This window comes from Culex quinquefasciatus, chromosome 3 (genome assembly GCF_015732765.1).
Source record: "Culex quinquefasciatus strain JHB chromosome 3, VPISU_Cqui_1.0_pri_paternal, whole genome shotgun sequence".
NCBI lineage: Eukaryota > Metazoa > Arthropoda > Insecta > Diptera > Culicidae > Culex > Culex quinquefasciatus.
In genome coordinates, this window is record NC_051863.1 from 40,949,007 (window position 1) to 40,963,380 (window position 14,374).

Here is a 14,374-nt window from a genome sequence, read left to right on the forward strand (position 1 = left end):
CCAAAACATCATCCCCGATGAAGCTGCTGATCAGTTTCAGCTTTTCACACGCGTTCGTTCCCCAGTAATGATGTGTACGTGAGGAAATTCGATTTTCCTCGCTGTGGCGGCATGCGAAAATATCAACAGACGGGCGCGGCGAGCAATCAACAGCTCAGCTCTCAATTTGTGAGTCTGTGTGTGTTTCATTTTGTCACTTTATTTTTATCCGCCGTCATTCGCCGAGACAGGCGGAAAATGTTTCCTTCGAGACGTCGTCGTTCATAGATTTTCCTCCCTCGGCGAAGACGTCGTCTCTGTGATGGGAACAGGTGGTACGATTGATTAATGTGCAGGTGACGAAAATAGAGCGCTGCACATTTGGTATAGAGTTAAGACTTTGTGCACACGGAATATAACGCTGATCAGGAAGAAATTTAAAGTTTAGTGTCAAAGTCTAACACATAACTTTTTTCTCATACAGTTTGTTAAGGAAACTTCAACCGCTTTGCGCTATTCGAGGTTTCAACCAATCGTTCGCGTTTTATTTCTCAATATAGTTATGTCTTCTGCATACTAGGGGAACAGCATCTAATTCCAGCGTGCCACTAATGTTGGCAGGTCAGAACTTTGACATTCAATTAAAGCTAATTAAAAGCGTTTTGAATTGCAATCGAGTGATAAAAAGCTCAATAAGAAGTGAGTAAGCAAGTTTCTATCAAAAGTTTTGCAAAATTAGTTGTTAAAATAGTAAAAATCAGCAAATTGGATGGAGTTAGGAGCGAGAGCTTAACCTGCCAAATATACGAGAATTTCCCTTAGTTACACATGAGAAATGATTGTTTTGAAAAATCATTTGTCATTTCCTAAAACTAAACGAAGTCTAAGATGACAAGACGATCATAGAAAAGCTAAAACATTTCTACCCAATTTTGAAAAACAGTTATAAAATAAAGTTGAGGTTTACTGATTTTAATTTAAGTATTTTACATTAAAAATCTAATTCGGTGAAAATCTATATAAAATGTAGCGTCGTTTGATACCCATGTAGAAAATTATTATAGATTGATAATTTACCAAAAATACGTTATATTTTGGATTTATTTTCTATTTTTCACTTTAAACTCAACTGCAGGAAAAATATGTAAATTATGGAAAATTTAGTATCAAAAAAAGTTTTCGGTGAAAATTCAAGAACAGTGCCTTTCCATTTTTGACAACATGAAGATGTGGCTTTATATCGGAAATTTTCAAATTAAATATTAAAATGATTTTTTTAACCGTTAATAAATCAAAAACAGTCCAGACTCGATTATCCGATGGCCTTGAAAAAAAATCCACTTCGGATAATCGAATCTCGATTTTTTTGTCAACTTATTTTTAATTAACGAGCTTAAGTATGACCCCTAAACTTAACTGTGATTGTAAATCCAAGATGGTGGCCAAAATGGCGCTTTTAACATCAAATTCGAATGCTGCGATCTTATTTTATTCAAATTTGAATGGATGATTGCCTTAAAAATTAGTAAGAAAATGAAAAAAAAAACATTTTTTTTTATCATGATTCGATTATACGATGAACCTTTGTAACAAAACTTCGGATAATCGAAATTCGGACAATCGAAACTTCGGATAATCGAGTCTGGACTGTACCGCTTGTTTTTCTTCAATATCATCCCTAACAATTAATTATTTCATTCATGGTATTGTTTTATTACATCTTTGTTTATGCTGTAACACTGACTGTAATGTTTTTTTTTTGCGTCTAATATTAAATTTTCTCAAAACGTATCGTTATAGTGGAATGGTCTTAAGTTGTTTTTTTTTCACAAAAACCCATTATAATTTTAGTAAGAATAAATTCTCCAATAGCTTTAAAAGTGTTCTATAGGCACAGCATTTTATTCTCAAAACTTTTATGTAGTGAAAATCCGTTTATTTTATTTATTTATTTGCATCCCATTCCATACAGCAACCTTAGAATATTTTTTTTTCAAAGTTTTAAGTTATTTTGAAAATTGATCCAATCCAATGATCCAATCCTTGAATATCTTGAAAAAAAAATGCATTAGAGCATGCACCACTGTATTTTTTAAAATTTAGATGAAACTTTGTCAATCAATTCCTTAAGAGGCCATCTATAAACCACGTGGACACTATTTTGGAAATCTCAAACCCCTCCCTCTCCCTCGTGGATAACTGTAATTACAAAAAAAAAAAACATTTTTGTATGGAGCATGGCCAATCGCCAAATCCCACCCCACGCCCCAAGTATCCACGTGGTTTATGTATGGCCCCTAAGTTTAAAAAGCAATTTATATTCTCGATCCAAGTCTCCATACAAATTTGTGAGCTGTTCATACAAAAGTGTTATGAAAATGTTGTAAAATTTTTAATTCCAGAAGGGATTTTTTTTTATCGAATTGCTGTATTCGGCCAAGTTGTGGGTTGTGATCCAGATTTTTCTGAAAAAATGGGCACACGACAAGTACCTTGAATTTCAAATTCACTACTATCATTTTTTTTAAACATCTTTACCAAAAACAGTTCATCCTTCATGCACTTCAGCTCAAAAAAAAAAAAAACGTTACTTAATCCACCTTAAGGTGGTTGGTGCCTTCCTCACATTCATGTTGTATTTTAGGTTGTATTTACAAATTAATTTAAGAGTTTGTTTTTATTTATTTTTTCATTAGTTTTTATTTTTTTATTTTTTGATTTTATCAAAACAGCAATTTTTTTTCTTTACCAACTCTCCAAAATAAAGGAGAAAATGGGGGGGCTGTAATTGAATTTAAAGTGCTGATATACCAACATTAGGTGCACGATGGAATTGCATGCTGTCCCCCTAGTCTTAGTAAACAATGTCTCATGAGTTGTATATTTCAGTAAAAAGTTCGTGTAAATCTTTGTCGAGACAAAATGTATACATCATGCAACATAATTAATACTGACTTTTTCTAGAAAGACGCAGATACTGCTAAAGCAATGTGGCAACCGGGCGATACGCATGCTGCGCGACTCTCGCGCGTAAGCAAAAAGACCTGGCCTTTGAGGTTATGCCAAAATCACCCTTTTTGTAATTACAAAAAAACTTTTTCTTGGCATAACTTTAAAAGTACTTCACTAAAGAATAAAATTTAATAGGGTCTTAGGGGACCCCAAAACAAACAGAATAAGGCGAATCCGGCCTAAATCGGTTCAGCCAGTTCTGAGATAATCGTGTGGAAAAAAATCATGTCTACACTAGGATGTAACAAAAATGACTTTTTGGCGGGCATTCAGGGGTTTGTTCCGGTGGGCATACTGAGCCCAAATCCCAAATATGAGCTTGATTGGACGTAACCGGAGCTGGCGCTCCGTCCTTCAATTTTAAATGGGATTTAACCCGTAAAAAAAGATTTTTTCAAAAATGACACTTTTTGAGGCATTTTGGCCACTAAAGCGTTTACCAAAAACACCACTGGCATGTTGGCCAGATGCTTGCGCATCTTTTGGTAAATATAACATTGAAGTTTGGAGCATCCTGGAGGTCGGTAAAGATCTTCAATGTTTGCCATTTTTTCGAAAAATCGGTCCCAGCAAAATCAAATGGCGTCTCGGGCGTCGCGAGGTGCGACGCATATCTTTTTTGCCGGGGCCGATTTTTCGAAAAAATGCCAAACTTTGAAGGTCTGTACCGACCTCCAGGATGCTCCAAACTTCAATGTTATATATACCAAAAGATGCGCAAGGATCTGGTCTTTTTTTACGGGTTAAATCCTATTTAAAATTGAAGGACGGAGCGCCAGCTCCTGTTACGTCCAATCAAGCTCATATTTGGGATTTGGGCTCAGTATGCCCACCGGAACAAACCCCTGAATGCCCGCCAAAAAGTCATTTTTGTTACACTCTAGCTACACACATCCCCACAGACATTTGTTCAGAATTTGTTTCTGAGTCGATAGGTATACGTGAAGGTATATCTAGGAGGTATATTTAAGAAGTTCATTTTTCGAGTGATGTTATAGCCTTGCCTCAGTGAGGTGAGGAAGGCAAAATCGGTGTTTTTTTTCCTTGTACTCATTTTTTCCTTAACAACATTGTCGAAAACACCAGAACGATTATTGTTAACAACGTTGAGATTTCCGTGATCAATTTATTTAAAAAAAAAAATTGTTTTTGAATGTTGAATGATTTGAAAGAAAATGGTGAAAAAATGATTCCTTTTTTTAACCAGAGGGTTAAGAATAAATAGTAATTACATTTATTTTTATTAAAATACTTAAAAATTTCCCAAGGAATCTGTTAAACATATTTTTTGCCTAGGCTCTTTGGTCCAGACACCATCAAATCTACATTTTTGGTCTTTATCCGACTTTTTCAAATGTTAGGCTAGATTTTTCAAATTTCGTGAGTTTTTGCAAAAATCGTAACAATGCAATATTTTGGCCAAGTATCCTCAAATTCTAAATCAAATTTGAGCCGATTTCAATCCGAGCACTTTTTTTTTGGTTGGTCATATGGAACTGCTGTATGGTAAACAAAAATTCATTCACATAAAATTTGGCCATTACGTTGGATTGGAGTTTACATAATGGTTCTTTAAATGGAGTTTGGCTGTTTACAACGGTTTTCAATTTTACATTAAGCGAGTTTGCGTTTGAAACACGGTTTACGAGTCGGGTAAATTTACATTTTTTTTCTGTGTATAGTTTTGCTCTAAAGAGTTGAAAATGAATGGTTTTAGTTCTCTTTTCGCCCCTTTCTATCCACCTTAACCAGAGCTGACAGACAATAATTGAGGTAAAATTGAATTGAATTTAATCACCAGATTATTTAATTTAATTAAAAAGTTAAAATAAAAGGATTTACTAAAAATTATAAACAATTACATGGTTCTTGTCGGTTGAACTATCTTTCTGGTGTAATAGGTATCATTTCAGGGCGTCGTGGTTTGAATTGCGATTGAAGGAGACAGAAATAAACACAACACGACTTGGGACGTGACATAAGACTGATTGCCGGGTGCTAACAGGTCAACGAGGATTACTTGAGTAGCAAAGAGCGCACTTTGTATCAAGACATGTTGCTTCTGTTTAGAGTGACGATGGAGGAGACTATATTTTTTTCAAAAGTTATATAGTTTATTTGAATTTGTGTGTATGTTTTGATGAATAATACAAACTTTTATTTCTTCCAATTTTTTAAAACTTTTTTCCACTCAAAGGTCATGCAGTTCAGATGATTGTAAAAGAAAACCTTAGTCACTAACAAATAAAAGAAGGAACCCCCTCTTTGCTAACATAACCATGGTGACGTTGCCGGGTTGCCCTTCAAATCCACAAGTAGCGCGTGGAGGACGTCATGCATGGCGTCCGAACAGCTTATCACCACACTCCAGTTGAGGCACGTGCACGAAGCACCTGGACATGGACTTTTGCTCACAGTCCGCGTTGTCAAGACAGGAACCACTCACCGCACCTTGCGTTCGATAGTGACGAAGTGCACTTTGCACGCGAATGAACCAACAAGTTGTCGGTGGAAAGTAGTGCAACTTTAGAGTGGACATTTTATTGATGGGAGGGATATAATGTGATTGATCTTTGAATATGAGCAATTTTCTACCAAAACCGGAAATTGATTTTATTTGTATTTCTTGATTTGGCTCAAACTATGTGGGGGCCTTCCCTATGACCAAATAAGCTATTTTGTGTCATTGGTTCACCCATACAAGTCTCCATACAATTTTGGCAGCTGTCCATACAAAACTGGTATGTAAATATTCAAACAGCTGTAGCTTTTGAGTGAATTTTCTGATCAATTTGGTGTCTTCCGCAAAGTTGTAGGTATTGTTGAGGACTTTTAAGAAAAAAATAGGTACATGGAAAAAAAAATTCAGATTTTTTAATCAACTTTTTTTCACTAGAACTCAATTTTCCAAAATACGTATTTTTTGATTTTCGAGATTTTTTGATATGTTTTAGGGGACAAAAACCCGCAACTTTGGAGCTATAGAGAAACTTGGTCAAAAAATCTGCCACCGAGTTATGATTTTTTGAAAAAATAGTGATTTTTGGAAAAAATCGAAGTTTTATGCAAAAACAATTTTGACATTATTTTTTAATGCAAAATTGAATTTTCAAACGAAAAGTACTTTACAGATTGTTTGATAAAGGGCTCCGTTTTCAAGAAATAGCCACTGAAAGTTTGATTTTAGCGAAATATTTGCAGTTTTTCAATATTTAAAAATAGTGACCATGAGTGACCATCTCTAAAAATATTTTTTCTGAAAAGTTCATAAAATTTGCTATAAAATTGTCTAAGAGACATTGAAGATTGGACCTTGGGTTGTTGAGATAGAGCCGCTTTAAGGAAAAGAAACACGAAAATTGAAGTTTTCTAAATCTCACCAAAACAACCCACCATTTTCTAATGACGATATCTCAGCAACTAATGGTCCGATTTCAATGTTAAAACATGAAACATTCGTGAAATTTTCCGATCTTTTCGAAAAAAATAAATCAAGACTAGCATTTTGAATGGGCGTAATCTTCAATGTTTGGCTCTTTTAAAATGTTAGTCTTGATTTATTTTTTTTTCAAAATATTTTTTTCGAAAAGATCACGAATGTTTCCTGTTTTAACATTGAAAATCGGATCATTTGTTGCTGAGATATCGTCATTAGAAAATGGTGGGATGTTTTGGTGAGATTTATAAAACTTCAATTTTCGTGTTTCTTTTCCTTAAAGCGGCTCTATCTCAGCAACCCGAGGTCCAATCTTCAATGTCTCTTAGACAATTTTATAGCAAATTTTCTGAACCTTTCAGAAAAAATATTTTTAGAGATGGTCACTCATGGTCACTAATTTTAAATATTGAAAAACTGCAAATATATCTCTTTAAAATCAAACTTTCGGTGGCTATATCTTGAAAACGGAGCCTGTTAATCTGTTAAGTACTTTTCGATGGCAAATTCAATTTTGCATCAAAAAATAATGTCAAACTTGTTTTTGCATTAAACTTCGATTTTTTCCAAAAATCACTATTTTTTCAAAAAATCATAACTCGGCGGCAGATTTTTTGACCATGTTTCTCTATAGCTCAAAAGTTGCGGGTTTTTGTCCCCTAAAACATATCAAAAAATCTCGAAAATCAAAAAATATGAGTTATAAAGGTCCCATTATGCAAGGGTGGTTTTCTCTAAATTAATTACTCCAAAGTGTTGAGTTTGACGGTCCGAAACGTTCTGATTTTATTGTGATCGAAAAGTCCCCCAGAGCCTCACACACGAGGTACTGAGGTTTTGCTTGCAAAGCATTAATCGAGCTACTTGCTTCAATCGCGGCGAGGTAAACGAAGTTTAGCTTTGTTCGCAGTTTGGGTTACTGTTGCCGGCTGTGCTGACGATGTTGGTGGCGTCGATCAATTATGCGGAAAGCAATTTCCGTAACTTATGTATTTTGGGAAATTGAGTTTTAGTGAAACAAAAGTTGATTAAAAAATCTGCAATTTTTTTCCGTTTACCTATTTTTTCTCAAAAGTCCTCAACAATACCTACAACTTTACCCAAGACGCCAAATTGATCAGAAAATTCACTCAAAAGTTACAGCTGTTTGAATATTTACATACCATTTTTGTATGTTTCTCCTGTCTCGTCAGAGGCGCTGGAGCAGAAATCCCACGTTAGAGGAAGGCCATGCCCCGGGGGGCGTAGTGCCAATAGTTTCGTTTCGTTTTGTATGGACAGCTGCCAAAATTGTATGGAGACTTGTATGGGTGAACCAATGACACAAAAAAGCTTATTTGGTCATAGGGAAGGCCCCCACAAAGTTTGAGCCAAATAAAAAAATACAAAAAGTAAATATGGTCGAAATCGGCCTATTTCGTAGAGAGTTGCTCATATTTATTTTTCATGACCTCAAAAGGTGATTTTTGGATTTGGAGCATTATTATCAAAGTTGTCTCACCAGTATGTCCATACTATATTTGGTTGGAATATCTCAAAAGTGACACAGTAGATGACTTATAGACAGATACATTATTCACTCTAGATTCCATAAAAATTTGAAATGGTCAACTAATGGCAATGGGCCGTTGAGCCGGTGCTGTAATTAGTTTTCCATGGCATGAGCTCAAAATTGCAGATTATTACTGTCCTTTTTACATCATCTGTTCGATCTGCGGTACTTCTGAATCTCATAATAGTAGCAGACTAGTGGCTTTCCAAAAACTAATGATTTTAGTTTTTTAGAGGATACCATGAGGCTTTTGTTACATGCCTTATTCGAAGAAACAAAACGTCCTTTCGCGACTTTATCGTTGATTAAACGTCGCGTGCAAACATTTCATCCATTACCAAACAAACAATTTCTAATGCTTCAATATTTCTCTCCCTCTTTCTCCACAGGTGTCCAGATGATTTGAGCTAGCGAAGTTTCCCACACTTCCGGTTTTGTTTCAAGCTGAACTTTTCCAAAACCCTAACTTCCAATCCAATCTTGAATGCCCCAAAATGGCCCTGGTAATGCTGCCATGCGACCTGCCCTGGTGGTCCAACGTCCAGAAGAAGCTCGCCCAGATCGATGAGACGCCCACGCTTGAGGTGCTGCTCGAGGTGATGCAGAAGCTGCACGAGCTGTGCAAGTGAGTTGTACAAACCTGTTTAAACTTGAAGTTTGCTAACCGTGTTCCAACCGCTTCTAGCGTGAGTCTCGACCCGGACGACGACGGCAAGGACCAGGGCGTGTTCGACGGGTTACGCCACTTTGTGGCGGAGCAGCTCAGCGAGGAGGAGCGGGCCCACTTCCTGGGCCACACGGTGCGGCACATCGCGCGGCACGCCCGCAACCTGAAGCTGTACCGTCCGCCACGGGGGCTCAACTTTAGCCTGCAGCAGCAGGGCGATTGCTACGAGCTGAGCTACCGGCTGGTGGCGGCCCTGCTCGCGAACGCATTCTTCTCCACATTTCCAAAACGCACTGAGAAAACGCATCCCACGCTACAAGACTTCAACTTTACGTATTTTTTTAAGGGACTAGTAGAGTGAGTGGCTATTTGAGGGTTGAAATTGGTTTGGTGCTTATTAAGGTTTTCTTTTTGTAGGAGTAACGTACAAAAGGCCAAATTCAGGAGCTTCCTGAACTATTTCGACTGGTTGGAGGCTAATCCGGTGGAGCTGGATGGGACGCTCAAGGTGAGCCGGAAGGTTATGACGGGGAAGCAGTGGTTGACGATCGAGGACTGGTTGGAGTGTGGATTGCCGTTGTGTGACGTGGAGATCAAGCACGAGGGACGGCTGGACAAAGCGAGTTCCGACACGATGCAGACGGTGTTTGCCAGTGCGCGGTTGGGCGGTGACGTTCTCGGGCCTGGCGGCTCGCAGGAAACGCTGCAATTCTTTACCTTTCCCGAATTGTTGGCTGTGTTATTGTATGTGGAAGCGCTGGAAGACAATGAATCGCTACAGATTGAGAACGCTCACCACGTGGCCCGGATAGTGGAACCTCGAGGTCGGGCGCTGTTCGAGAAGATCGAACAACCGAAGAAGACATCCCTGTGTTGTATTGACGCCGAGAACTATCGAGCGATCCCGTCGCAGCAGTTCGAGGAAGACGACATTCTGCGCGAGTTGAACAAGTGCCTTTTAGCGTTCAGACAGAACACGACCTGCCCGGTGGTGGAGCCAAGGTCAGCAGAAAAACAGCGCCCGACACGGCTGGATCAGCTGGAGAACACGTCCAGCAAGGGTCGGCTCTCGCCCATAGGAGAGCGCGATCGGGAAGGATCGACGCCGGGATCGCCGGACGTGTGCACCACAATCTTCATACGACAACCCACGCCAAACTCGAAACGTTCCAGCAGTGATTCGAACAAACTGGAAAAAGACATAAACAAAAGACGATCGTGGCTTTCGCCGGACAGGCCCGCCCCCATGACCAACAGTTCGGTGGGATCCACCGGCGGTGGGGGCCTGTTGACGGCCGGCCATCGAGGCAGGTTCATAATTCTAGGTTCATCCGGAGAGTGCCTCCCAGTGAACCGACACCCGCTGAAGATTCCAGCGAGGAGAGATTCGTACTCAAGCTGTGAGTCGAGCAACGACGAATTCCACAGCGCTCGCGACAGCTTCGACGAAGACGACGAAGACGGGCTGCGCGCTCGGACGTACATGACCCAGCTGGACACTCCCGAGCGGAGGTTCACGTTTGCTCAACAGCTGCGCGAAGCACTCAAGGACAATAACATGGCGTCGGCCGCCAGCACCGATGACAGCAGCTATGCGGTGGGAATCAGTATAACGGGATCGCAAACGAGGGATCAGAACATCCGCGTGAAGCGCGGAGGATCGTGCGGCTTCGTGCTGGACGGCTCAACTGGTAGCACTTCGGAGGAGCGAGAGTGGTTCGATCGGTGCCGTCAGCGGAGCCAGAACGGCATGCTGGAACGGAAGGAGACGAACGAATCTTCGCGGTACAGCTTCGAGTCGGACTTGGGATCGGAGCTGGAGGAGGTGTACGAGAAATTTGCCAAGTGAGTTGAAGCGACTTCCTGTCTTTAAACTCCTTCTAACAAGTTCCGTTTTAGGTGGCTCGAGGAACCCATCAGCAGTGACAAGCCCAAGAAGTTGGACGCCCGGGACGAAGCGGTGCTCAGATTCGCCAACTCACTGCTCAAGCGAACGCTAAGCGAAAGTTTCGTTGGCATTCCGTTCACGGAAGACGGACTCGCGGGCGATAAGAGTACGGAAGGGAACGCGATCAGGACCAACGGAGGTCAGAATGATAAGGTAGTACTAAATGTGAGATCGTTATCCCTGGAGTTGGCCAAACACAAGCATAAACTAGCAGCCCAATTGGTAAGTGCAATCGTAGCAAAACAATCGGGTGAGATTGAGCGATTAGCAAAATCTGGCTTCGCTTGGGTTTGGTAGAGAAGAACATTTTTTTTCCTCGTTTTATCTTAGACACCCATTCAACTCATTTATTTCGTTTGGTTTCTATTTTCATTTCCCGCTCTTTTTTACCCCCCCACCCCTCGTGATTTTTGTTTGTGATTTGGTTCCATTGTACAATACCTCATTCGCCGCTTGATCGATCTTGCACCTCCATAAATCCGCAACCAACACCAGCGCAATGAGTATCTCGCGCTGGAGCCCGCCAAACTGTTCAAGTGTCCCAACATCCAGCTGACCCAGGTGGACCACCGGAAACTGCTGCAGCGGTTACGGTCCAGCAGCTCGGTCTGCTCGACGACGTCCGTAACGCATCCGGCGCCGCCACCCGCGGTCCCAGCCCGGACCAAGAAGAAAACCAAGAAAAAGCCCCTCGAACGGCAATCGTCGCTCAAGGCTCGGCTACAGAGCTACAAGCCAAACTGGTCCGTTTCCTACTACCAGGACGTCAAGTGCGAAGATGTAACGTTGAAGGTATTCTTTTGGTTGTGTTTGTGTTTACGGAACTTGATTTTTTATTCGGGTTTTTTGTTGTGGTTCAGCTTACTCACCCAAATCGATGCAATCAATCCAATTAACACGCTCTGTGTACCAAATTCTTCCCACAAACTGTCCATAACCCACACCTCTTGCTCACTTTTAGATCTCCCAAATCGCCCAGAAGCGGACAATCAACGTCAACCTGAGACCGGTGGCGACCGGAAACTGGGGCTGCGGTGACACCAAGCGGGGTGACGTCCAGCTCAAGATGGTGGTCCAGTGGATGGCGGCGAGCGTTGCCGGGCTGCCGTTTCTGATCTACTACACCGCCGGGAGTGAGAAACTTTCCAAGGTATGGGGTTTGTGGTTTTTTTTTAAATTTATGATTTTGGAAGATATTTTTATTTGCACGACTCTTCGAACATTAATTTCAACGGTCAAAAGAAGCAATTTAGAATTATTAAGCAATACTCCACCAAAACCGGAAATGAATTTTATTTATATTTTTGATTTGGTTCAAACTTTGTGGGGTCCATTTCCTATGACCAAAGAATCCATTTTGTGCCATTGGTTCATCCATACAAGGCTCCGTACAATTTTGGCAGCTGTCCATACAAAAACGATACGTAAATATTAGAGAATCTGTAACTTTTGAATAAATTTTCGGATCGATTTGGTGTCTCAGGCAAAGTTGTAGGTATTGAAAAATCGACAAAAATTTTGCCGCCGAGTGATAATTGTTTTATTTTTGGCAAAATATAGCAAATGTTTGTCAAATAAATCTACAGTACTTGTCCGGTAGCTGGGCGTTGTTTAACTGGCCTGCTTTTTAATTGTAGCCCAGTTACAAAGCAAACAAACGTCAAAAACCCAAAACAAACCGAAATTACCGAGGGGTTAAGGGACGCAAATATCATGTTCAATAATTAAAAAATGCGTTGTAAATTAATTTGAGGTACATTTATTTTTATATTACATCAGTGACATATTATGCATTGGTGGTCCCCTCGTAGTTTTTCGTTCAGCCCAGTTAGCGAGCAGCATTCGGCCACGTTTTCAGCCCAGTTACCGAACAAGTACTGTATTGGCTACAGACTTTAATTTTAAAATCAAATTTGCATTCGAAAAGTACCTAATTTACAGATTTTTTAATAAAGTGTAACGTTTTCTACATTTCTGTTTTTTTGATTTATTTAAATAGTGCCCATGCCTATGCATTCCATAAAAAAATACTTATTTGTAATTTTTCAATATTGAAAATTGGATTGCTGAGATATTGGCATTGGAAAATGTGGGAAAGCTTGGATGAGACATAACAACCTAAATTTTATTGTTTCTTTTTTTGATTCTTTGTATTTCAGCAAACAGAGGTTCAATCTTCAATGTTTCTTAAGATAATTTAATGGAAATTTTGAGATTTCTTCGAAAAAAATGTTTATAGGAATGGGCAATCATGGACACTATTTTTAAAAATAGAAAAACGAGAATTTTGCAATTGAAAATAATCTTTAAGTGGCTATATCTTGAAAACTATGCACTCAATCAAAAAATCTGTTGATAAACTGGTGGAAATTTGATTTTCCAATAAAACCTGAAGTCATTAAAAAAAATGGCAAAAATTTATATTTTTCCAAAAAAACATAACTCGGCGCAAATATTTTTCCATTTGATTCAAAAGTTACTGTTTTTTGATCCCTAAGACTTATCAAATAAGTTACAGATTTTCGAATATTACGAAGGTTTAGCTATGGTCCACGGTCCACACAAAAAAGATTTGTTGTGTATGGAAATTGTCCATGAGGGGTGAGAGTGGAATGATTTCAAAAAAGTATCCACTAGCCTGTCCCATTTTGAGGTCATGTCGAGGAATTTCAGGTGCTCACTTCTTAAAGGATAGATTATGATGTTAGGAACAATGTTTTCTTAGACAAGAAAAAATAATAAAATACTTTCTCGCACCCCCTAGTCGATTTACTGAAAAAAATCACTTTTTTGAACAAATTTTCTAAAATCGCTTGGAATCAATACAAAAACTGTTTCGATCAGGTGTGTATTATCTTCAAACGATAGGTTTTTGTCCATAGATTAAGATGCACTATCAATATTGGACCAAAATTTAAGTTTTTGGGCTCTCCCAGGCGAATTTGTGTCGAAAAAATCGCATTTTTTCGAAACTTTTTTCAGAAATGTTCATTTAATTTAGGGTAGCCTATTTTTCCCAGTGAAACTAATAGATGCAGCTTGTAGGAAATTTCATGGCGAACATTTTTCCCTCTGAGAAAATGCAATTTCGACACTCCAGAGCCGAGATATTTGAGTTTTAGTGAGGAAAAATGTGCCAATTTTCAAAATTTCTCAGAATTCAGATGCAAGGCCTACTAATTACACGATATAGGAAGCATATGTCTCAAAGGTCAGGGTATGCTTTTTTATAGTAATTTTGGCCGCTGAATCCGAATCTGAAATCAAATTTCGTGTAAACAGTGATGTTTTGGAGCTACACCCTTTTGGAATGTTATTTGCGTGTTTAAGAGGCAGTTTTTGTAAATATTGCTCGGTTTGTTCTAGAGGTCGTATCGAGGTGCTCCGATTTGGATGAAACTTTCAGCGTTTGTTTGTCTATACATGAGATGAACTCATGCCAAATATGAGCCCTCTACGACAAAGGGAAGTGGGGTAAAACGGGCATTGAAGTTTGAGGTCCAAAAAATATATAAAATCTTAAAATTGCTCGCATTTCCGTAAAACTTCATCAATTCCAACTCTCTTAAATGCATTCGAAAGGTCTTTTGAAGCACTTCAAAATGAGCCATAGATATCCAGGATTGGTTTAACTTTTTCGCATAGCTTTTGCAAATTACTGTTAAAAATGTTTTTTTTAAAAAACCTCAATATCTTTTTGCAACAGCCTCCAACACCCATACTCCCAGAGGTCAAAAGATTGGTAGTTTCATAGACTATAAGCCTACGGAAATAACTTTT

The 14,374-nt window shown here is 39.2% G+C and overlaps 1 protein-coding gene across 9 annotated transcripts in view; it reads left to right on the forward strand.

Moving 5' to 3' along the window:
• The window catches only part of LOC6040327 (probable poly(ADP-ribose) glycohydrolase 2), a 36,490-nt gene that overhangs the window by 17,885 nt on the left and 4,231 nt on the right, over positions 1–14,374 (forward strand). For 7 of the 9 annotated variants that reach the window (XM_038262630.1, XM_038262631.1, XM_038262628.1 and 4 more), the window contains 6 exons: positions 8,369–8,604; positions 8,665–9,003; positions 9,064–10,491; positions 10,546–10,816; positions 11,090–11,386; positions 11,556–11,744. In XM_038262630.1, the coding sequence (XP_038118558.1) occupies positions 8,474–8,604; positions 8,665–9,003; positions 9,064–10,491; positions 10,546–10,816; positions 11,090–11,386; positions 11,556–11,744 (2,655 nt within the window). In that variant the 5' untranslated portion in view covers positions 8,369–8,473. The remainder of the gene's footprint in view (positions 1–8,368; positions 8,605–8,664; positions 9,004–9,063; positions 10,492–10,545; positions 10,817–11,089; positions 11,387–11,555; positions 11,745–14,374) is intronic. The other 2 variants (XM_038262636.1, XM_038262635.1) reach the window with 2 other exon arrangements.